General features: G+C 39.5%; 1 protein-coding gene across 4 annotated transcripts in view; it reads left to right on the top strand.

Moving 5' to 3' along the window:
• Positions 1–25334, top strand: part of patz1 (POZ/BTB and AT hook containing zinc finger 1) — a 43763-nt gene extending 18429 nt beyond the window's left edge. The window contains exons 4-6 of one of the 4 annotated variants that reach the window (XR_007957648.1): positions 6758–6940; positions 10242–10937; positions 13227–15051. Coding sequence is in view for 3 of the 4 variants with exons in the window: in XM_052031848.1 (XP_051887808.1) it covers positions 6758–6940; positions 10242–10708 (650 nt within the window). In the remaining variant the exon portion in view is untranslated. Of the gene's footprint in view, positions 1–6757; positions 6941–10241; positions 15052–25191 lie in introns of those variants that run through there. The other 3 variants (XM_052031848.1, XM_052031850.1, XM_052031849.1) reach the window with 3 other exon arrangements.
• The last annotated feature ends 231 nt before the right edge of the window (positions 25335–25565 follow it).

The raw sequence follows: 25565 nt of genomic DNA, 5'->3' as shown, positions 1-25565 counted from the left end.
TAGAACATGATTGGTTTTTGATTTTAAAATAAATGACAGAAACAATAGATGTTTTTGTCACCGAAGTGTCAGTAACATTTATGTGATTAGGTTGTATGTGCTATAAGCCTGAACTGTTTTAGAAATGCATGTTGTACTTCAGAGTGTCACATATGCAAAATATTTGTCACATTTAATGTCAAATAGTCAGGTATGTATTTAGATATTGTTGGATGATTGACTAAAAAAGTGGAAACTCACTGAAAAGTACAACTTCAAGTGAACAGTTGTGAAGGGGAAACTAATGTGAATTTTTTCAAAAATATGTTCTGACAATATATATATGGCTAGGCATTAAATTGTTTGATGTATTTTGGTTGAATTCTCTAAACACGAGGGGGGAAAAGAATTGTAAATGTACCACTGATGTAATTATTGCTGGATTACCCTGGAAGCTTTCTCCAGTCTCCAGGTGAGGTGCCATAGATCTTTCCTCCTTCCTAATGACCTTGCCCCATCCAGGAGCTTTTCCTCTTTATTTCTTCTGGACGCTGACTCTGCTGATCCGTGTTCTCTGCAACATGGTGAATCCAGTCAGTGAATTTTGGAAACTATTTTCAGGCAATGCCAATGAACTTTTCCCTTGCTTGATGTCCACCATACCAGCAAATTTCCAGTGCACCTTAATAGAGGTGATCAAGAGTGGGAAACTTCACTGATCCTTTTTCTGCTCTATCTTTAACATGATTAAGTAGTAATGCTCCTGTTATTGTTCTGGATATGATTAGCTGCTTTGCTTTGAGATGGACTGGGGCATGAACTCCAGCTATTTCCTGGAGTAGGGTTAGGAAGGTTTTTGCTTTATTTATTCATTCACAGTATTTAGTAACCAAACTGGGATTGTCTCTAGTATGAGTGGCAGATTTCCTTTCTTGAGATACATAAGTGAACCAGATGGGTTTTTATGATAGTTCAGTACTTCCAAGTTACTTTTTCTGAAACTAGCTTCAAGTTCAGATTTATTTATTACTTGAATTTAAACTCCCCAGCTGCCATGGTAAAATTTGAGCACGTGTCTGGTCAGTGGTCAAGAAGTCTAGTCCAGGAACCCAGCCATAATGCTGTGATACCCCAGTGTTGAGAGTGTGTAAAATTGTGTTTTGTCCCTTCAGTGCTTTACTCATTGTTATTAGTCTAGTTGCTTTAATAGTGGCAGCAACTAATTCCTAAATTTATACCTAATCTTCCTTGTCTTTCATTGCAAACATTTAATCAACACTCAAGAAGCAATTAACAAGTATTTGTTAAGATTGAAAGGGGATTGTGGAATGGAGATGGGTAAAGGGGCTTTCTACAAGACTATGCTGAAATTGCTGCATGAACTTTATAACTAATCCAAATCTGTCTTGTGAAATAATTGAGAAATTGGGGCTTAATTGATGATTGAAGCTCCATATGTTTAAATCTCCAGTATCCCAAAAGATTATTTAGTCAGAAAATAATTTTAGTTTTTGTAGCAAAATGAGTCATGTGGATGGAAAATAATCTTAGTCTAAATCTGTTTTACTCTTGCTTTTAGTTACTCCCAATCTGTACAGTGAAGACACAATAGTTTCTTCTTTTGCTTGACACAGATACTTCTGTATATTTTATCTATAATTTTCTGATATCATAAGTAATTGAGTAGGGGTGCAACATAAGACATTGTTAATAAAGAAAGAACATGCAGGATTGGAAGTAACATACTGGTGTGGATTGGAATAGTTAATAGAAAACAAAGTAAGGGGAAAGGAAATGTTTTTAAAAAGTTGTTTTTAGGTTGGCATGCTGTAACTAGAAGGATGAATGCTGAGAACCCAGTTGTTTGGAATTTTGATGAGGGGACCAAGTGTGTTTCTAATAATACAAAAATGGGTGGCGGTCTGAGTTGTGAAGAGAATGCAGAAAAATTTCAAGAGGATATAGAAAATCTAAATGAAAGGACGTGTCAGATAGAAAATGAAATGGAAAAGTGTGAAATTGTCCACTTTGGTTGAAAAATACAGAAGTCGAGTATTTTCTAAATGATCAGAAGTTGAAAAGTTGCTGTTCAGAGAGAGCTGGCTATGCTGGAATCACCGGAATTCCAACAGAAGTTGCGGGAACGATAGCATTTGAAGCATATAAGATACTTACTGGGAGATTTGTGGTTGTTTCTCTCATGTGCTTCATTAAATGAGTCATTGACAATTTAGTGTTTGGATTCACAAGCATCGTCTGTATACTGCAGCTCAATGACTGTGGTTGAAGTGACTTTAGTTCTGGACTAGAAGTGATGTAAGTTTCCTTTATCCTGTAGTTCCATTCCAGTGGAAAGCTTGTTGGAGATGAGGTGCAGCTTTGCAGCAAGAAAGTTTGAGAAAAATGTTGGGCAGTTATGCAACCTTGCCTGACACTAGGTTGCACTAAGATTAGGTCTGTTGTGGACCTGTTGGTTAATATCATGACTTGCATGACATCACATAGGAGACATAAGGTGGAGACTATTTTCTGAGGGCAGGCATATTTGAAGGGATACTCCACAGTTCCCCTTGATTGACAGCTTTTGTGAGGTAGAAGAAGGGCATGTACAGTGATTGTTTCTGCTTCCTGCATTTCTCTTGAATATCAAGCCCGTCGTGCCTTTTAGATGGACAGAATCCACACTGTGGTTCAGAGTGCGACGAGAAGATGGTTGAGGAAGACACTTTTAGAGACTCTCCCCATGTCATTTGGACTTATCCACTTTCTTGAAGATATCACAATTATGGCATTTGTGTAGGAGTCAATTGTTTACCTGTGCAGTGCATAGATATGAGCCAGGTAACTAAATGGGTGGTTGTGTCCCTTGTACACTGCTACCACCTTGTAGGGAAATAATCCAGCAAATAATTGATGGCTTTTTCATGCCCACTATCTGGGCTTTATAAAGCTATGACATTTTACAAGCTTTATATTTACACTGTTTGAATTTGACTATTGTACAGGTCGATCCTATTACTGATGTTGCTAATATTCTGAGGGTCTTATCCTTTCCTGAATCGCACAACTCAGGAAAAGAGAGATTAGGCTGGGCAATCTTTTAGGACATGCAGTGTTGACTTTTAGATGCAGAAGAACTTTCCCTCTGCACAACTGTGGCCCCATGATGTAGAGGGCCAGTATGATGCTTTCCCTATCAGCTATCCTGTGGCCTCTGAGTGAAGTTCCTGTTGAACTGGATTTTGATTGTTGAATACGATGATGTTTTTACTTAAGAATTGAGCATATACCATAAACATAGCACTCAACGTTGGAACCATGGAGATGTTACTCCCAGTGTGTGGAGGGTATCTCAGAGTGCAGTTGTTCAGATAATCCTACAAACAATATCCAACTTCACAGATGGCAGTCATTTCAAATATTTCCGATAATTGGTGTGTATTGTAACATTGAGGAGACCAGGGCTACTGGTGCATGATCCAGTTTAAATACATCCCTGTGCTTATTGCTATCACAATCTAATAAAACTTCAATGATCCCACATGCTAGGGACTTTGGTGGTGCTGGACTGGCAGATTTTCCAGATTATTGGATATTATTCCCATTAATACCTCAGCATATTTTCAATTCACTTTTTAGATGTTACACAGTATCATAATAAATTTTCCAGTGAACCAAGTGAGTTTGAAGGGAATGCAGGAAACTTCACCTGAACTAGATGCTGAACCATTGGGATTTCTGAATGTTGGGGAAGCAGATTATCAGAGTTTTACTGTATTGATTAATTGAGGCATCGTGGAGATAGGTAAAGTTGTTCTGAATGTTGGAAGATTTTCTATTCCTTCATATGAGTATATACATTCCTCATACCACCAAGATTGAGAGTAGGTAAATTTTCTAACCAGTGTCACTGTTGCTTTACCAGCTGGGATAAAAATAATGTAAAAATCATTGATTTGATTTTTTAAAAATGCAACAAAGCAGGATTTTTGTGAAGTTTTCTCTTAACTATAATTCTTCACTGTACCCAGAAGAAATGAAAATGTAGCCCTTTCAGACCTAGTAGCTGAAGTCAAGAAAAAGATCTAATTGGACTGTTTGGGTTATGCACTAAATCAGTTGGTTTGCATAACATTTCCTCCCATGTGTGTTGAGACATGTTTAATGTTCTGAGTGTTTATTTTAGTGTGACGTAGGCACCTATTCATTAAATATGCTTTAATCTTTTACACAGGAGATGTAATTGAAATCCTGCTCTAGTCTTAGTGCTCAACCAAGTGCAACTAAAATTTTTGCTGCAGCATTTTCATTTAAAGTTTATGTTGCAGTATCTAAATGAAGATCTAGTTCATATCTAGAGCTAGTCGTGATACAAAGCCTTGCCATTTGTAGATTTGTTTGAAATGTGTTCCTTAAAACCTTGGACTACAGATCAGGTACACTTGATGGGGGATGATTGGACAATGGAGAAGTAGCATCCTAATTAAAACACTATTCTGATCCCACCTGCCATTTTCCTATTGTATTTTCTTTCCAATCCTGAAGCCACTTATCAGTGATCTTGTAATCGCTGACTGCCTTCCAGTGCTTACTTTTCATGCACAGCTCCTCAGAATTGCATGTCAGTCTAACTTTCCACAGCTGGATCCCCCTCCACACAGCATATTAATACTAGGACCAACGTGGTGCTCAAATAGGCTGGGATTAAATCAAACCGTATTAAACGGTGATGAAAACTGTGGGCAATTGGTCTGTGTACTAGAATTTGTTTATTAACAATCTGTTGTTAATAAGGTTATTCAATTATTATAATTGTATTCAAGCCTGAAATGGAAACAATTTTATAGCATCCTGTGTTCACTGTTGGTTAGAGTACAGTGACTATCTCTTGATGGAGCTGGACAAATTTATTTCATAGTTTAGTCTAGAGTAGGTTGAAGTCAATATACCAGTTGATAAGAGGTGAAAGTCATCTCAGGATTTTTTTTTACTTTAATTCTGCAATTGAGTCTTGCTTATAAACTTAAAGTTTAAAATTTAGCCTGACTATTTAATGAAAGTTTTTGAAGTATCTTTAGATAGAATGAAATAGAAGTATATTGCAAACTCTGTTCCAAAAACAGGGGCAATCCATGGACCATTGTCTCCATACTCAGATTTATGCTCTTGACACTGAAGGGCAAGGATTCTCATTCTCCAGCATAGGAGTAGAAATCAGCCATCTCAAGCTGATTATTTGTAGTTTTCATGCCTTCCTAGCTCAAAAGAGGTGAGAGTTGAGAAGTGCATTTGTGACAATCACCTGTCGCCTCTGCTATTGCACTGTCTGATCCTGACAGCATAGAGTTACTGATATCAAAGATCTGTCAGCTAAGCACATGCATGTTGCAGTTATGTCATTGACTACACTGTCACTTTTCCTCAGTAGTGCGAGTTACTCTGCTGCAAGATCTGCTGAGATTGGTGATTATGATCAGTCAACATAATCTTTGTTAACTTCTTTCTGCTTTGCTCCTCCAGATGGCTGGTGGTTCTGCCAGCTCTCTATTCTGTGTATTAATGTTTTCTGTTGATGGCTGCTGACTGTTTATTGGGCAATCTAACATCTAGAAAATCAGTCATTGTAGGATTTTCTTTTTGCAGAGACCTTTCTAACTTAAAAGACACATTTCATGTACTCTACATTGAAAATGCACAGTATTACCCACTTTTATTTCATTACCTTAGTCTTATTCCTTTCATACTTGTGTCCTTAGAATTGCACGCAGTTCAATTTAGAGAGATCCACAGAAGGGATGCCATCCATACAGCGTTCCCACCTTCCACCAAAGTAGACTGCTGCAGCCTTTCTAACGCTGAAGTTTGTTTTCCCCATTGCAAATCCTAGTTGGGTTTATGTTCATGAGCTCAATCTGAAGTCCAGGCCTGTACCCTTTCAACTATTTAGTAGCTGCTCGTTAATGTACTGTACCTCATTTTGTGTCGCGAGGTCAACTAAGCCAGATTTTTTCAGACTCTGTTAAGCTGGTTCCTCTAGCTTCCTTCAGAGTGAAGGAAGAACGCCTTTGGTATTCTTTTGGGACCACATTGTTTCAGCATTAATTTCTCGCCAACCTATCTCTTAATTCTAACTGATGGCCCAGCTAAAAGTGTAACTAATATACATCAGCACTGCCTCACATCAAGGCCTAGTTTGTACACAGCATTCAATAAAGGCTACAAGCCTGAACTGAGGTGGGTGGATTGGAGTAATGCCAAACCTGAAAATCTTTAGATTGAAAGTAAAGAGTTTTTACAATTGTTTTAAGAAAATACTTCACAATTTTAAACTCTGTTCTTCTAAACTTGAGTTGCCAAAGTGACAGTTTGGAACAGCAGAAGTGCTGCTGGGTATGGGACTCGCTGGTGGTAACATTGCCTGGACCTGCTTGAGAACGTGAGAATCACCAAGCATTTAAGTGTAATGATGCAAGTATGTTTTTTTATATACCTGTAAAATGCCCTGATACCAATGTGTGATATAAAACTAGTTGAAAAAGTTGCTGCATTCCACTCCAGACTGAAGGAGACTGCCTGACATCAAGTATCACATATATTTGAAGAAAATGACTGGAAGAAGCTGCTGAGAAGAAAATGTACTGAACATAAAGTAGCCCCATTAGAAAAAGCATATTTTAATCTTCAAATTCTGGAATATTTTAACCTTGGGTGTTCAGAAGGCTGGGTGCTGAGGTTTCATCTGATGGAGTGACAGAATCTCTTCTGTCTTTTTCCTCAGGTTTTTCTACTGCTTCCTACTTAAGGGTCCATATTAAAACCCACCATGGTGTCCCTCTTCCCACCTCGCACACTTCTGATCCTTGTGACAGGCGGTGCAAGCCCCAGACTCAGATCATGATTCACAAGCAAACGCAGAGCGGGGAGATGGCTTTTCACTTTGACAGAACACGCTCGTTACAAGGCAAGCTAACGGCCATCATTCTTTGTATTGTGTGAGTGGGCAGAAATGTGCAGAAATAGTTGTATAACACAAATCGTGTTGTAAATCCTATCTTTACCTGATATGGAATAAGTGTTTTACTAAGGAGATGATGTTATCAATGGTTATATTAACAACTGCAAATTTTCCTGTTATGGCAAAGCACAGATATACTGTATACCCATGAAGTCTTTTGCCAGGTTGACTAACCAATCCCAACAGTCAGAGCTTTTGAGTATGGATTAATCTGCATAAAGAGGAAAAGATTATCAAAAAGGGATTTGAAATGCTACACCACAGTATTGCATTCTTTTTTGCAAGAAAATATGCAGAGTAGGGAGTCATCGTTCATTAATATGAGTAATTATAGCAGGATGGGGGTGATAGAACAAAGGAAAAGGATCAACATTGCTATCTAAGCTCTGATTAAGTGTTTCAGTGACTCCTGATGGAATCTAATTGAAAATAAAAATAATTGCAGATGGTGGAAATATGAAATAAAACAAAATGCTTAAAAAAACCTCAGCATTTTGGTAGCATCTGAAAAAAGAGAAACAGAGTTAGTGTTTCAGATCAAAGACCTTTCACCAGATCTGGAATAGTGAGAAAACAAATTTTAAGTTGCAGAGTGAGAGGATAGATTAGACAAAGGGAATATTTTTTTGAAAATGTGAGCCAGGGTTGCTGTTTATGAAGCTGCCTACTTGATAGATTGAGGGCAGTTAGAAAAAAAGAGGATAAAAAATTTAGAGCCTTGTAAAAGTTCTGAAATGCAGTTCAGATCCACAGCAGTGAACTGAAGCCAAAAGGAGAATGTAGGAAATGCCGCAGTAGGTCTGGCAGCATCTGTGGAGAGAGGAAAAAGCTTCACCTTAATATACAACAGAATATAGAATGCTTCTTTAGTACAATATTGGTCATCCATTAAAAAAATTCAAAGCTAATTTAGAGCCTATTTCCATGAAAAGTCAGAGAGGCCAAGAGTTTATGAGAGCCTGGTTCCCTCGCTGTTCCACACAGAAGTAGCTGTTGTATTTTGTTGACACTTTTTAACTACCTTTTGGATTTAGGTCCTTGATGCTTCTCAGCTATGCCACCCTGAAATGCTAAATTACTACGGAGGTGGGTTGTTGGGTGGCATGTGTTTGTTTACCAAGTTCCTGTAGGACATTGTCATGATCTTCACTGTGCAGTGAGTTGAGACAGAAGAGAAAAATGCATTGAGTTATGAGGGGACCGAACACTTTCAGCTTCTAGTATGGCACCTGGAGAGAAATTTCAGCAAGCATCTAGCTAAACTTTGTGTCAAGGGAATGTGATGGTTTGTAGAGCGAGAAGCTAATAAACAAAGAGAACAGACTAAAATGAGTTTTAGATGAAGAAATGGCATTGTGTGATGCATATTTGTGTGCTGTTCCTCCAGGTGGTAGTCTATAATGGATTTAAATCACTGGATTAACTGGGTTAATCATCATCAAATTAGGAGGCAGAAGGGTTTCCTGAGAATGTGCTCCACTGTTCATTGACTACCATAAAATATAAATTCAAACCAGTAGTTTTTTAAACAGAGAACCTTTCAGTTTTGGAAAGAAATCGACAACTTTGAAAATTAATTATAAAAATGTTAAATTATAAAACTTACATTTAGAAACTTTATATAAATGTTTTCTCACACATCTGTCATTCAGACCTAGAACTGAGTTCTCCTAATATTTCATGAAGAAGAAGAGAAATATTTATGTCAAACAATTTCTGATCACCTTTGCTTATGGTTCACTGACATTTAGAAAGAACTGTCCAAACAGACCAATCATACTGCAACACAGAAGTGATCTGATCATATGAAACTTTTGCTTTCCTGACAAATTTTGATGAAATTATTTTTATTATAATCCATTCTGGTATTAAAATTTATTTATTATTTTGTTGAGTTGCATCAGGTCAAGATGATGACTACTATCAGCCTAGTTTTGACTCCCACCAAGCCTTCCTACAATATATTGGTACCAGTCCTTCAGTAACACTTTGTTTATTGAGTGAATTTTGTTATAAATACTGAACAATGCTGTGGAGCAGATTTCAAAAAGATATCCATTCACAACTTGTTTTATTTGTATTTTCTGTTTAGTTAGCCAGAGAGGGTGCAGAAACGATTCACAAGGATGTTGCCGGGACAGAAGGGCTTAAGTTATGAGGAGAGACCAGATAGGCTGGGACTGATTTCCCCAAAGTGAAGGAGGCTGAGAGGTGACCTTATAGAATTTATAAAATCATGAGCGGTATAGATAAGATGGATGGCCACAGTCTTCTTCCCAGGGTAAGAGAGTGCGTAAGTTTAAAGGGAAAGATTTAAAGGGGACCTGAGGGGCAGGTTTTTTCACACTGAGAGGTGCTGGGTATATGGAATGCACTACCAATATTGTGGTTGAGGCAGGTACAATTAAAAGACAAATGTTTAAAAGACATTTGAACAGGTTCATGGATAGGAAAGGTTTAGGTATGGGACGAGCTCAGGAAGGTACCTAGGTCAGCATGGATGAGTTGGGCCAAAGGGCCTGTTTCCTTAATGTATAACTCTAGTTTATTTAACATTTTTAAAAATTGCTTTAAATTTCACTGTTTGTCTTCTTTCTTTGAGGGAGAATACAGGAAACGTGTTTTCAGGATTCTGAAATCATGATACTGATCTCTTGTCTTGTCCAACCTTGTAGATACCAGAGTTGCTCTGCTAATGGCACAGAGTAGACGTGAGTGAATGCCTACTCACGCTTTGTCTTGTGTCTCGCTGTCTCCTGGCCTCTGCCTTTTATTTTGGGAGCCTGGCTGAATTGAAAACTTAAGTTGCCACATTCTGTGCACCTATGTTTCAGTCATTCTGCCATCATTTTAACTGCTTATTACTTTTCAGAGAGTGCTGTGTTGATGCCCAGTGAGGCAGGTAGGACTATGCCTTGTTGTTTGGGTTCTAATCCTCTTGCACAAATAAGTACTGGAAAATTATTATTCCAGGAATCATCATTGATTTTTAGACCCTTTAAGCAAATCTACTTCTTGTGGTTCCTTCACTTGATTTAAATACTATTTGTTGATGGGTCAGTTGTGTCAATGAATGCAACAGCTTTGATTGGGAAATGCGTGCTTGAAAAGAAGAATGTCTTTCGGTCTGTAGTTGCATCAGAATATTGGTGCAATGTGGTGGCACAAGTCAGCGAAGGTGAACATTTGTGTTTGAATTTCCTACCGTGACAAGCTGTAGCATTTTGTTTTCCTTGTGTTTCTGCAGATGGTGAGATGGATGGGCTGAAGTGCCAGCATCAGGACTCGCAGGACAACTCTGACTCCTTTGGCGATCTCTCAGATATCAGTGACCTTAAGTCTCCTCTGAAACATGACCAGGATGAGTCCTTTCAGTGTGACCTCAACAATGGGAAAGTTAAAGTTGAGACCAACGCTGAACTATACGCAGAACCGAAGAAGTACACCTGCCCAGACTGTGGCTCTGTGTTTAAGTCCAAGTCCTACCTGAATAAGCATATGCTAAAGGCCCACGTCAAACCCAGCGAGGGGCCACTGAATGACTTGCCTACCAGCCTAAGCTCTCCCTTTTCACCCCATCAGAACATGTCTCTCTTGGAGTCGTTTGGATTTCAGATTGTGCAGAATGCGTTTGGCTCAACCTTGGCAGATCCTGATCCTAGTCCAGATCAAGAACCCAAGCAGAGCACTGAGGACCCTGCTGACCAAAAGTGAGATCTTGTTCAGGAGCAACTCCTCAAAATACAAACCATGGTCAGGGTTGAGAAGCAGTGTTCAGAATGACCACATTTTTTTTTAAAGAAGACATCCAAAACAAAACAGTGCCGGTTGGGGTGGGATTGAAAAGCTGACAGTAACTTGTGGATGGTGTGGTCTGTACCATCGTGATCAGATATTGTGTACTCCAGGACATTGCCTTGGGCAAATGATGATTCCTTGCACAGTAGGTATCAGTTGCCCGAAATCTTGGATGCAGCAGGTGTATTTGTACCTCATTCAATATGTGAATCAGGAGTTGGCTCCTGCAGTTGAATTTTCCATTTGACTGATTCTAATCAGATTGTTGCAGTGATATACCCCAATGCCAGCTAGCAAGTGTCAGTCTGATGAAATTTGTTCAAAATGAGCAATTTGTATTTTTAACATACTAAAAATATACAATAATGTCTTTTTTAAAATTTAGAAAGGACATTATGGAATGAATTAGATAACAAGTGTTAAAATCATTTTAGTAATAAACTGTGATTTTTTTTTAAAAGTATTTGTAACTTCAGATCCCAGAAGGAGCATCTCTTGCAGAAGCCATTGATTCTTTTTGGGTTCCCTCTTTGCAAAGACTTAGGTGCACAACAAATAGAATATTATTTGAGTGCTCTAGTTGATAGAGAGTGAAAGTCAGAGTCAGCCATGGATTCACCTGTAGAGTAAGTACACTTCTATACTTGGCGTCAGGCAGCATTTGTGAAGAGGGAAAAAAAGAGTTAACGTTTCTGTTCATCATCCTGAGACGTTAAGACTTTTTTTTCTGTCCGTGGGTGCTGCCTTACCCATTGAGTGTTTCCAGCATCTTCTGTTTTTATTTCAAATTTTCTACATCTGCAGTATTTAGGTTTTGAACAGTCTATTACAACTCCTTTATATTTAAAAAAAACTTCTCAAAATCCAAACCTCTCTGGCAGGGTTTCAACTGATTGCCGTATGGGTTTGTGCTGATATCCAGTTTGGTATTTGTGGCTAAGTTGTGGAAAAATGTATCTAGATGACATCAGAAGAAGAATTATTTGTAAACATATTTACAAGCTCATTGAGACAAAGATAAGCCAAAAATCTACTGATGTATGTTTAACTACAAAGTATGCTGTCAAGTTTCAAATTGAAAGCTATCTTCAGTTATTAACTACTGGTGGAAAGAGCCTGTAGTCTTTTGTAAGCACGCTACAATGTTTTATGTCCAGACTTTTGGTAATTTAATCCTTTTTTAAGCATTTCTTCACTGAAGCTTTTTAACGCACAAAAGCTCTTCAATCTAATTCAGTTTTTAATGAAACCAGTTTAAGTTACCTGAGGCTTCATTCTTGTATCATTTTCCTGTGCATTTTAACCAATGTTGTGATCTTTTGATATCAGACACCACCAGGTTACTTACTAGTCACCTCTTAAGAGTAGTGATTGACTACATCCTAATAGGATGAAAGAATTCTGTTGGAAATGTTATATTAATTTAAATAATTAATGGAAAAAAAAGAATCTGGGTGGGCACTTGAGCTTTTTGTCCAGGTTATGGGAAGCCTGAAGTTTGGTTATAAAACCTTTGAAATATGTGGAATAAAAATGTGTGAGATGGGAAAAAGGGCCATTAGGCATGTCAATTCTTCAAGGTTCTTGAGGACAATTGCACCAGACTTTCATTTCGTCAATAACAGGGCAAATGCAGCTCTAGGAGTTTATTGATAATTTATTGATTGCCAATGGGGTGAAATTGAACTAAGTGAATTTATAAAAACAGTTATGTGATGCTTTGGTAAAATTGTCTTTGGTAAGAAAGAGGGAAAAAGGAACTGAATATATTTGATGCCTCGATTCTGAATCTTGTACATCATGTCTTCAGCCTGAGATGTGCATCTAAAAACTGTTTAACCAATGAAACCCCTGTTTAAATGTAGCAGAGCTAAAGGGTGCAGTGTAAAGAAATGCCTATTACTTAGTAATGTGATTAAAATTAGGTGTTTATTTGGCTAATGTCAAACCATCTATTCTCTTTACAGTAGAATGATAGTAAATGCTTTAACATTTATAAACTTGGCCTCACCTTAAAATTAAGCTGCAAACTGAATTCTTTGGGCGTGGTACTCATTCTAATTACCACATTGATGATTCCAACCAAAGGATGGTCATTTCAGTCATGGAGTTGCTTATCAGTTATTTTTGGATTGGTTGCTCCAGTATCTGGACATGAAGGGTAAATGTGGATAACTGGCCTTGTTTGAGTGCTTTTTTTCTTTTGGCTGATTGTGGAGCCTTGAAGCTGACAGTTGCAGTAAATGCTGTAGCACCTGACGGGAGAAGGATTTAAGGTGGTGAATCAGCATGGGAGAACTGGGGGGTGGGTTAGGGGCAGCAGAGGTGATTAGTGAGGAGAAATCAACAGAGGAAAAAGAAAACTTTAAAAATATTTCAAAGAAACACAATGTTTACAAACTCTAATTGCAAGTAAACTCAAGTTGTCTTTCAGTCGCCAGAATCATGTCCAAAACTGATCGGGCGGAAGGGTCACAGAGATGGTTGAGATACCAATTGAGCTTTGATACAGGAGACCACTTGTATATTTAAAGAAACCCAGGCCCAAGTGTAGTTCCCCATCTGACTGCAGGTATGGCTGAATCTGGATCCTGCCCTTTTCATTCGAGTTTCTGTGATTTTATTTGGATGGGATTAAAATTCTTTTGCCATTAGTACTTTCCCATTTAAATTAATATTATAGATACTTTAGTAATGCGTGGTTATTTATCCTGTTTTGTCTTTTTGTTTTTTTTAAATATGTATATGTATTTATATATTTCTTGAGGCTTTGTACTGGGGAATTTTCTACTTGGATGACTCATGAGTTTGGAACACTTCCTCGGGTCAGGTCTGGCATGTGCACCACAATGTTTTTCAAATAAAACCTTTTCCTGTCTATCAGCTACCCCTGCAGCTTCTCTGGAGTAGAACTAACGTATTGTGATCCAGAGACACCTCTTGGGAACTAGTTGAAGGTGTTTATAACTTAATGGCTTCATACCCTGCAGAGAAAGATCATCCTCCATATCATCTATATTAATCCACATATTGGAGATAAAAGAGCAGGGGACACATATCTGATTCACTCCCTTTTTTTGCCTCATTTGTTTAAATGTCTAAAACTTAAGAGTCATCCTTCATTTGTCACTGGATTAAAAATATCTTGATAAACCCAGAAATAGTTTCCCAATAAATGTCCTGTTTAGATTAAGATTTATTGGTCTGTTTACATTTCAAAGACTAATTTATTACTTATGTACATTATTCATTTTTATCATGTTGTTACAAATTTTGAATGAGACCTGTTCAGTTTCCAGGTTTGAAGTTTTGATCATTAACTAGTAGGCTCACCTCACCCTAATGGTGTAATGGGTGAGATACATGACCTCGCAGTCCTCCTGATTACTTATTCAGTGACCTTTGGGAACTGCTTCGGGTTGTCGAGTGTGGAGAGGACTATGATGAATTATTTTCTTTCCAAACACTGGGAACTATCCTGCTAACACTTATGGAATCATAGAGAGATGCAGCACACAAACAGGCCCTTCAGCTCCCAAAGTCTGTGCCAATCAACATCTGTTTACACTATTTCTACACTAATCCCATTTTTTTTAATTCTCCCAACATTCTCATCAACTATCCCTAGACTGCCATACAACCTACACACTAGGGACAGCTTATAGTGGCCAGATAATCCACCAACCCACGTGTCTTTGGGATGTGGGAGGAAATTGGAGCACCCTGAAGAAAGCCCTGTAGTCATGGACAGTGCACCAAATTACTGCCATTCTCCTGATCATTATGCAATGACTTTGCTTGAACTTGCTTGTGTGGCCACAGGATTAGGTCTGGCTGTGTTTTTCTCATCCCAGTTAAGATCACTGCTGCCACTCCATCGTCTTGGCTCACACAAAATATTATGGTACTGGAGGCTATTGTGTCCTTCAAAACTCAGTGCCTTCATGAGCAGAGGGAAGAACATCACTGAGTGAAAATGCCATGATCTTTATAAAAGTAGTTAACAGAAATATATGCAGGAGGCTTTTTTATATTAAGAATTTAGTATAATGGGGAGAGGATGGAAAGTAAATTCTACTGATATGTCATTGGCTCAAAGCATTAACTCTGTAACTCTTTCCACAGATGCTGCCAGACTATTTTTAGCGTTTTCTGTTTTTATTTCAGATTTCCATTATCTGTGGTTTTTATTTTGCTTCTTAAGTACCTTATTGGATACAAAACATGATGCTGGAGGAACTCAGCAGGCCAGGCAGCATCCGTGGAGAAAGGCAGGCGGTCAACGTTTCGGGTCAGGACCCTTCAGGACTGAAGATAGGAAAAGGGGAAGCCTAATATATAGGAGAGAAAAGCAGAGCAGTGATAGGTGGACAAAAGAGGGGAGGCGGGGTGGGCACAGGGTGGTGATAGGTAGATGCAGGTAAGAGATGGTGATAGGCAGGTGTGGGGGAGGAGGGGAGAGCAGATCCACCAGGGGATGGGTCAAAGGGAAGGAGAGAAAGGGGGGGGGAGGTAGAAAAGAGGCTAGGAAAGGGAAGAGAAGAAGCATGGTGGAGGTTGTGGGGAAGGGTGGGGGTTATTTAAAGTGGGTGAATTCAATGTTCATGCCGTTAGGCTGCAAGGTTCTAAGATGGAAAATGAGCAGAATTCCAAGTGCAAACTGGAGGAACAACACCTCATTTTCTACCTTTTTATTTCCCTCTCTTTCCTTCCCTTTGACCCATCCCCCGGTGGATCTGTTCTCCCCTCCTCCCCCACACCTGCCTATCACCATCTCTTACCTTCATCTACCAATCACCACCTTGTTCCCATGTTGCCTCCCCTCTTTTGTCCACCTATCACTGCTCTGCTTTTCCCTCCTATATATTGGGCTTCCCCTTTTCCTATCTTCAGTCCTGAAGAAGGGTCCTGACCCGAAACATTGACCACCTGCTATCACTTGCTCTGCTTTTCCCTCCTATATATTAGGCCTCCTCTTTTCCTATTTTCAGTCCTTTCGGACAAAACGTTGACCGCCTGCTTTTCTCCGCGGATGCTGCCTGGCCTGCTGAGTTCCTCCAGTACCTGCAGTCCTTTGTTTCTCTACCCTATTGGATACTTTTTGTTGAAGGGGATGCTTGATTAACAAGAATAATTGATTCACAGATGAAAACTATTTGAGTGAAAACTATTATACATTTTCTCACAAATAGTAGCATACATGGATGGGAATAACATAAAATCTACATTTAATCAGAAAAGCCTTTTTTGTTTAAACCTTTGATAAGCAACATCATCATTGTTCTGTTGTGTGGGTGTGGATGTTACCAAAGAAATGGTGAACCCGAACTGGATTTTATTTAAGTTTTGCTCAAACTATTATATGGCACCTTACAAAGTGTGATTTCTCACCTCCCATTAAGCATTTAGTAGCCGGTAACTTGCAGGTGCCGTATTATTTATAAAGCACTAAATGGCAGGCATAAGCGACTTAAAAAGTTACAAATCTATAATGATAGACAGTGTCATGAAGTTGAAGAGCTAACTTCCCAAGAGTTTGCTTTGGCTCAGGTAGTTGCCTTAGAGGAGTGAAGTATTGGGTGCTAAACACTCCTGTACAGATTTCTGTCCTGGGACCAATGTCCTTTTGAAGGTTTTATAAAATTTTGTAGTTTTCTTTTACTCCTATTTGTATAAGAACTTTGCATTCTGTATTTTTATTCCTGATTTTTAGCATCTAACATCTTGTATTTTTTTTAAACAAAGAGCATCATTTCTGCAGTACCGACGGTGCTTTGATCAGGTCTAAAATATAGCACCAGATGACAAGAGCCTATCAAGTGAGTTTGATCCTGACTTTTGCCAAGCTGGTTGACCTCAGGTGGGCGACAGTGCGGTGGCAACAATTGGGTCATCTCTCCTTGGCTGGAAGTTTGGTGGTGGTAGCACCTGTTTATGCTCAGAAATACATGTGCATTTTCGAGGAGAGAGGGCAAAGTTTGCATTTAGTAATGCAAAAAAAATGAAATCAGACCTGGGTATATTTTAAACTGTTAGAATTCCTGCAGTTTCTGAACTCTGCTTCACCAGTGTGACGGCTCCTTGGATGCCATAACGTAATGGCATTCTGTTTTAGAATTGATTATTTACTTTTAGTCAAGATTAAATAATTAGGGAAATCTGAAATTTTGATTGTTAGTTCAGGTGTGCAACATGGAACTTGCAGCAGTGAAGCGTTACTTGGTCCAGTGAGCCTTTGGTTGTACGTGAGCGTCCTGTCACCCTGTGTCATCTAAGCCAATATGTAACCTATTCCTGTCCTCCTGCATATTTAACTTCTTCTGAAGTACATTTGTGCTATTCATCTTGACTGCTAACTTGGTAGCAAGTTAATCACTCTGGGTAAAGGAGGTTCTCCTGATTTTCTTAGATTTATTAATGGATATCTTGATATCGAGTTCAAATTTTGACATTCCCTGACATGTAGAAATAGCTTCTGCACATAAAATATATACTGTATCAAACTTAAAATTCTGCAAAGCTATCCCTCAGTATTTTTCTCTGACCAAGAGGCCAGTCTCTTCAGCCTTTCCTGATAGGTACGGCCTCTCAGTTTTGGCACTATCATGTACACTTTTTTGTTTGCATCTTCACTACCTCTATATACTTGTTATGTGGGATCCAACACCCGGGCGTGGATACTGTAAATGTTTGTTGTTGGAGTTTAGCTTAAGCTCTTTGCTTGGGGCTTTTCTGTGCCTACTTTGTATTGCTCATCTCCGGAAATGTATCTGAAATTGTGTGGAGTTTGGAGTCTAACGCTAATGGAGAAACTTTAGACCGCATCTTTTTGATCAGGATCCTGCCACTTCACTCAGTCTGCAAAGGAAGGAATCATGTCAGCCATAGTTTGTTAATAGGAGACTGACCTCTGAATCAATAAGTTCCAGGTTTAAGTGGCTTTGTAAAAATGGAAGCCTTGCCTGCTCTTTTGAGTCCAGCAATATTTGGTTACGTGATGTTTTCTTTAGAAAAGCTGTGGCCAAATATACATACTGGTGATGCAGCAAGGCTCTGATGCAGGGCGCATGATGCTTTCACTGGTTAGGATGTCATTTAATGCTACTGGGAGCTGTACAAAACAGGTGGATTGCATGGTTGATGTCAGCCTGATTGGTACCAAGCTGAGTTATCTCAAAAGAAGAAGCAGTAGAAATGCTGTAATTAGTTTCCTTTCTTTAATCCAGGAAGGAAGAAAATCAGATTCCACATGATTGCTACCCACTCGTAGTCACCATTAGGAGCTGCATGTATATAAACGTGGCTGAGTTACACTTGGCAACAATATCTACCTCCTCTGTGGTTGATTAACTCCCTCTTCTGAATTAGATAATGACCAAACTTGAGTGAAGGCCAAGAGATGTCTTCAAATAATGAGAGAAGTTGTGGTCTTTGGGTAGGGGATAAGGTGGTCAAAAATACCAACATAAACTTGTGGTGGGTTTTATGGAAAAGAAATAAGCCATATCTGAGAGAAGTAGTTAACTTTTCAAGTTGTTTATTAATTGTTCTCCTTAAATATAGACCGATCTGCTGAGCATAGACAGATACAGAAGATGCTGGAAATACTCAGCAAGTCAGGCTGCTCTGTGGGACCCAGGCTGCTCTGTGAGCCCCATTTTCTGTTTTTCAGATTTCTAGCACCTAGTTTCTTTTTGATTTGCTTTGACCTACTGAACCCTTCCACAACTTTGTTTTTATATCATTTACTTGGCTAGTCTGGTTCCACCCCACCACCATCCTCCCAGCCCCTCCCATTTCACAATGAAAGTTTTTGTTCATGTGATGTTGCAGCACACTATCGCCTTTACAAGGTTACAGTGAAACCATGAGTAAATGTCCTTTGCTCTGCAGCACCATCTACTGCCTGCCTGAATACCAGAAGCCCATGCACAATTAGAATGGGCAAAAGAAACAGGAGAACCTACTGGAAATGCAGGTTAAGGTTCCAGGGGTAGGTTTTCCTAGTGTTGGTGAGGTGGAGGCAAAACCAGTGCAAGAAAGGATATGGAAGATTTTTTTTAATGTTTATCAGCTGTAGACTAGACCTCTGCAGAATTTCCAGGAAGTCTGTGTGTTTCGATGTACATGTGCATAGTAAAGATATCTTATTAAAAGTTAAACTGTAGAGCAGACTTGAGTATATTTGCATGGGACTGCTCTGTTTGTTATAACTGTGCACAAATGTGAAGGAGAAAATCTTCTGCATTGTCTAGCAAAATTATAAAGGTGCTTATTTTTAAAAAGCAGATTTTGTTGAGTTTATCGAATCATTTTCCATAGATGGAGCCCATTAGCTGATCAATCCAAAGATCTTCGATAGAACTATCCAATTAATTCCATACCTCTTTCCCCCATAAATTGTAATCATTTTCCCTCAAGTATTTATCCAGTTCTCTCTTGTACATTATTATCAATTTCAGTATTTAATGGGCATAAGAAATAGAAGCAGAAGTAGGCCATAGGCAGACATTCAATAAGATCATTGATCTTTTACTTTGTTTTTTTTTCTACACTAACCTCATATCTCTTGATTCCTTTAATATCTAAAAATCTATTGATTTTTATCTTGAATATGCTACCAACTGAGCCTCCATACCCTCTTGTGCAGATGGATTCATTACGCTTTCTTCTCATTGCAGTCCTGAATGGTCAGCCACTTATCTTGAAGCTGTGACCTCTGGTTCTAGACGTGCCAGCCAAGAAACAAAAATCATCCTGCATCTAATCTATGAACCCTGAAAGCGTTTCCCCATTTCCACTAGTTTGCCTCTCCTAGAATCGAGAGTATGGGCTAGTCTCCTCAACCTCTCAGGATAAACCCCAAATGCCAGGAATCAATCACTCCCTGTGTTACAAATATATACTTCCTTGTGTAGGTATACTGAAATTATACCATAGAACCATACAGCACAAAACAGGCCCTTCGGCCCACCGTGTCATGCCGTCCATCAGACCACCCTCACACTACCTAACCCCTTCCTCCCGCATATCCCTCTATCTCACGTTCCTCCATATGCCTATCCAACAAGCTCTTGAACCTGTTCAATGTATCTGCCTCCACCACCACCCCAGGCAGCGCATCCCATGCACCAACCACTCTTTGGGTGAAAAACCTCCCTCTGACATCTCCCCTGAACCTCCCACCCATAACCTTAAAGCCATGACCTCTCGTCTTGAGCATTGGTGCCCTGGGAAGGAGGCGCTGACTGTCTACTCTATTCCTCTCAATATTTTACATACCTCTATCATGTCTCCTCTCATCCTCCTCCTTTCCAGTGAATAAAGCCCTAGCACCTTAAGCCTCTCCTCATATTCAATACTCTCCAATCCAGGCAGCATCCTGGTAAATCTCCTCTGCACCCTCTCTAACGCCTCCACATACGCAGTAATTCCGGCGTGATCTCAGCAATGCTCTGTATAATTGCAGCTAAGACATCTGTAATCTTGTACTTTAATCCTCTCATAATAATATCCAACTTAGCATTTTTCCTTCCTGATTTCTTTTGTCCCTGCACATTAACTTAAAATAATTCATTTGCGAGGACACCCAGGTCCACCTCAATGCCAATTCCTTTCAACCTCTCGCTATTTTGTGTAATAACTTATGTGTCACATTATCAAAGACCTTTTGACAGTCCATTCGATGACTTGTATATGTATCCCCTTTATCTATTCTGCCAGTTACAACCTTTAAATACTCTTAACGTGATTTCCCTTCCATAAATCCATGTTGACTCAGCTCAGTCCTGTTATTAATTTCTAAGAACACTGTTATCCTTGCCGCAATAATAGATTCCAGCATGTTCCTTACTATTGATGTCAGGCTAACTGGTGTGTACTTCCTCATTTGCTTTCTCTCCCACCTTTTTTAAATGGTTTTTAAAAAAAAATTGATTCTTCATGTCTCATCTGGTCTGATGTGCCTCTCCCTGTTTTCCCTTTCGTACGTTAGTAAAAATCCTTCATGAGTGTGAAAGTTTATGCCACATCTGTTCTTGCCTTTCTCAGCTGTAAGGGGAACCACCCTAGCTCTGTTGTCTCCACAGAAGTGAGGTCTCTCATCCCTGCTATCATTGTGGTAAATCACTCCAACACCTTCAAGGCCCTTGACAGTCGTAAAGGATGCTGCCAGGACGTTAATATGATAAACCATGAGATCTTCTGAGTGGCTTATAAAGGTTCGGCATGGCTTTGTATTCTTAATAAAGTCAGGATACCGTTTGGCTTCCCAGCTTATCCCACCACCTTCAAAGTTCTGTGCACAATTATCTCAGGGTCCTGTGTTCCTGCACCCACTTCAATATTGTGCCACCCATCATGTTTTCTACCTAGATATGTCACTCTGCACTTGTTTGCATGACATGTCTCTGTCCATTTTGTTGGTCTACGTTCTTCTGAATTCTTTTGCTATCCTCTCATTGTTTGCCACATTTCCAATCTTTGTATGATTTGCGGACTTTGAAATTATTCACTGCATTCGCCTACAGGTCATTAATATAAATGAAATGTAATATTGTGTCCACAGTTTCTCATTGCACTGGTGAGGGTTGTCACTTCATAGTTTGAAGTTTCTCTCGTATGAGAGGCATGAAATAAATAGGTCTGTTGAAAGAGCAATTCTATTTATCAAGCCTTAACTTTTCTGCCTGAAGGTGGGTTCTTTGGCTGAGTATCAGAGCACTAATCCTCCTGTTAGTGCTAGCTGTCTTTAATCAACTGGCATTGTGCATTCAGAGGTTGGGTCCACGCTACTTCCCTCCTCCCCTGTCCAATTGACCCTTTTGTTTGTGCAGCAGCTGTGGCTTTTTTAGGGAAACAAAGTGAATGCAAGTCATAACTCAGGCAGTTTACTGCTGGAGCTGACTCTGGCAGAATACTGATCCCGACTCGTACAGACAGGCTGGAATAGCAATAGCTTTTCTGGTGTTCTGATTCCTCCAGTACTCCATCTGGATGGGTACCAGTCCCCACCAATAGTGACTGGCTGGGATATTATTACCAACTTGGTACTGACTGGCTGGGACGTTGGTCCCCACCAGTACTGACTGGCTGGGACATTGTTCCCTGCTGGTGCTGGCGGCCTATCTTATTTTATTTCTGTGTTCTTCCTGTGAACATCGATATCCTGCTTGACCATTCATTGCATCACAACTAAGCCCAATCATGTTAACAGCTCCAAACCTGTTCCTGTGAGCTTCCTTTTGGTACCAGTGTGGAACAGTAATATAAAGCTGCAGAGATGCCTTGGTGATTATTGATATTGGTGGTACTTCATTTGCTCACTTGGCAGTCAGGGCATTGTGAAATTTTAAGTAACCTTTTCAAGTTATTTTAGTGTTTCAGGACTAACCCACTTACAATATGTAGAGTGATTTGCTGTCTCAGTGCAAAACGACAAAAGTAAAGTCATGGGATTGTGGACATAACTGGTCAGTCACCCCCCCCCCCCCCCCAAACAGATAAACTCCAGTGAAACTGATTTAATTTTTCTTCTAAAATTGTCCAAACCAATATTGCAGCACATTCATTGAGAGTTGGAAAACATTCAATCTGCACTGCTTTATTTACTGTGATTTACAAAGAGAAATAAAAGTTATCGTTGAGTAGTTAATAAATTCTATTGTTAAAGGTAGGATTTCCTGATACTTTAATTTTGTCAGGACCAAACCAACGCTGGCGGAGGTTGTTCACTAAGGGGTCAAAGTTCGGGGATGACCTTGTCGCCCCAATCTGCTATTTAACAGGTATGTCTGTGGTAGTGAATATAAAATAGTATTATAGAAAAATAAAGGATTTTGGTTCATGGACAGAATTTCCTGAAGAAGCCAGCTGGATTTGTATGAAAGCCTTTTTAATGTAGAATCATGCTGAACACAGCCGCCACCACATCACTCCCTCTCCGTCCCTTCACTCTTAAGTCTCCTTCCCTCTAGCATAAGGGATGCTACAATGGTCGGTACCACACCACCAGTTTAATTTGTTGATTGCGCCCACATTATCCACTTCGGCCATTGGTTTATACAACGTTATTTCTCAGATCATTAGCTGGAGTGGAGATGAGGCTTGGTCATTTAGTACGGTATTATTAGATATGGATAGGCCCACATTACTGTCTTGGTCTATTGGTTGCCACATTACCAACTTCATTTATCAGTTGGTCCTATGTTATTGGCTTGATTTGTTGGTTGATACAGTATTACTGTGTTTCATTGGTTGGTATTCTGTTACTGGCATAGTCATTGGTACTTCATTACCAACTTCATTGGTTGGTTGGACCCACATTACCAGCTTGGTTCATTGGTTGGTATGTTTCCTTGATTTATCCCAAGTTACCTCCTTGATTCTGGTTCATTGGTTCTCCATTACCAGGTGAGGTCATTGGTTGGTACAGAGTTACCAACTTGATTCTGGCATCAGTTTCTTGGGAGGAAAAAATTGACGACAAAGTTTACTTCAGGAATTTGAATTACTCAGCCCCAGTCTGATAGCATGAAGCAGGAGCACACGCTCCAGTTGTGACTAGAGTTATCAGATGCATTGATAGCGTATGTCAATGTGTGGCTGTTCCAACCAGCTGTATTCTCCCTGTTTGTACTACAAGGCAGGGGGGAGTTTTGACTGTTGGAATAGTTCCACACACACTAAATGTGTGCTCATTTCCCTCTCACCTGCAGCTGTCTCTCAATATCAGGATGGAATCTGTGCAACCAGTATATGTCGTAAGTTCTCTGCTGATCACTAAGGGTGCCTACAGGTGGAATCTAAATGCTGGACCTATTGGAGGTTTATTCCTTAGCAGTTGTCAATGGATCTCTTGCCCTCAAGTGTACTCGAAGAGTCTTTGTGTCTGTGCTCAGAAACAGTATTGAAAATATTGCTGATGGCAAGCGCGTCATTGGAAACAGCACTGTACAATGAGCAGGGTATGGGCCTCACCTGGTACACCAACAGAATATTCACTCCTTACAACCCACTGATTTGCTTGCAGGTTCAGCACAAGTACTTCCATTTTTCTTTTGATACTCTGCTCTAGCCCCTTTATTTACTTGCCCTCAGCCGGTCTTTTGGTGCGGCTGGTGGGATGGTCCTTTGACGCAGTGCAGTTTGCCAGAGGATACAAACAATGGTTTAGGGCCCCAGGTCAGAGTTGGCTTCCATTATGTCTGACACCTTTTAAATGTTTGTTCACAATAGAGAGCTCCAAGAACGATTTGCCTCGCTTAGAGCAATCTAAGAGAGTATCTCTAGGCAGTCACTGAAGCTACAGGGCTTCACATAGGTAATTAAAACAATATTTGAAGGCTAGTGCAAAATACAGGAGAGGGAGGTAGCTCTGGCACCAGCATGTACAGTAATCCCATTGGTAATGTAAACTGGGAGTGTTTCGCTTCAAATGCTTTTGACAGGAAATGTACAATAGTGTAAGTTCATTAATTCTTAACATGTACAGTAATTGGTAGGTGGATGGGAAGTCACAGGCATTTAAGTACTAAAAGTATGAACCATTTTATATGCTAAATCTGAACCCTACATTCTGTTAATACCTTAAACTGCTTGCTTCCTGTGCTCTACTTGTGATGTGTGCAGGTTTAGTAGAACATAATAAATTTCCTGGTGCGTGCTTCACCCTCCATACAAACAGATGTGTTATATTCATCCTGTGACTGTTTAGAAATTTACTAACTTTTTCTTTTTATAGGTTATTCAGTACCATGTACAGACCCTGATGATTGCAAAGCTACTTGAGAGACAAGCCTTTGTTTTGGTCTAAAATGGCTTGTAAACTGTAGAAAGCTGAAGTAGATGATGTAATGTAATCTGTTCAATATTTTTATACTGTGGATGTTGGGGAAAAGGAGGGTGATGAATTCAGATGGTAGTGCTCATGACCTGAGGAATTACCTTTTAGTTTGTGTTTCCATGTAATTAAAAGCAACTTTTTAAATATGTTTAATAATTGTCTGTGTCTTAATTATTTAACTGTCTTAAAATGCTGTAGTGGTGGAATATTTAGTATATCCCACAGACGAGACCTGTCCAATAACCCTCATTCACAACATAGATTGGGAAGCTTCTGTACCCAGATAATCTATCTACTCCATTGTTCGCATTTAATATGAGTTATTTTACAGACAGCTTATAACTACGGTGCATTTTAGTTTCTGTTTGGTTAATTATTGGTCAAATTTTGAGTTTTAGATCCATTGATGACATCTGCTGTTCACTGTTATGAACTGAATTGTGTGCCTGTGCAGTATTTTATCCAAAATACCAGTAAACTGTAGAGTAGGCATGTAGAAATTCATCAGTTTAACTGAAGGTACCCCTCAATACAATTGTCGAATTTTCCCTTTCAGGCCTGGGCTGTGTCCAGGGAGAGAATTTCAAACTGTGGAACACTAGGATGGTTTACAGAGTCCAGACAGGTCACGCTGCCACAGCGAGTAGCCAGGTTAAGGAATGCACTGATGTTTTTGTAAGTTTTTGATCAATTTTATGTTGTCAGCAAGGAGGATGGTGCTTGCTAATTCCTATTGACCTATCAGGAATGGAGGTTGTGTGGTAGTTGAGATGGAGGTGGGTGCCTTGTGTCAGATACCTTGTGTTCTAGCCCCTTGTCAGGAGAGTGGGCTGGTGCAGGGCACAGCATTCTGCACAGTTGCTCACTTTGACATCTAGGCAGATGTAGCTCAAGCAAAACATGCAGAATTGTGTCACTTAGTTTTCTGCA

Source organism: Pristis pectinata, chromosome 17 (assembly GCF_009764475.1).
Source record: "Pristis pectinata isolate sPriPec2 chromosome 17, sPriPec2.1.pri, whole genome shotgun sequence".
Classification (NCBI taxonomy): Eukaryota; Metazoa; Chordata; class Chondrichthyes; order Rhinopristiformes; family Pristidae; genus Pristis; species Pristis pectinata.
This window is presented reverse-complemented; position numbering and strand designations above follow the sequence as displayed.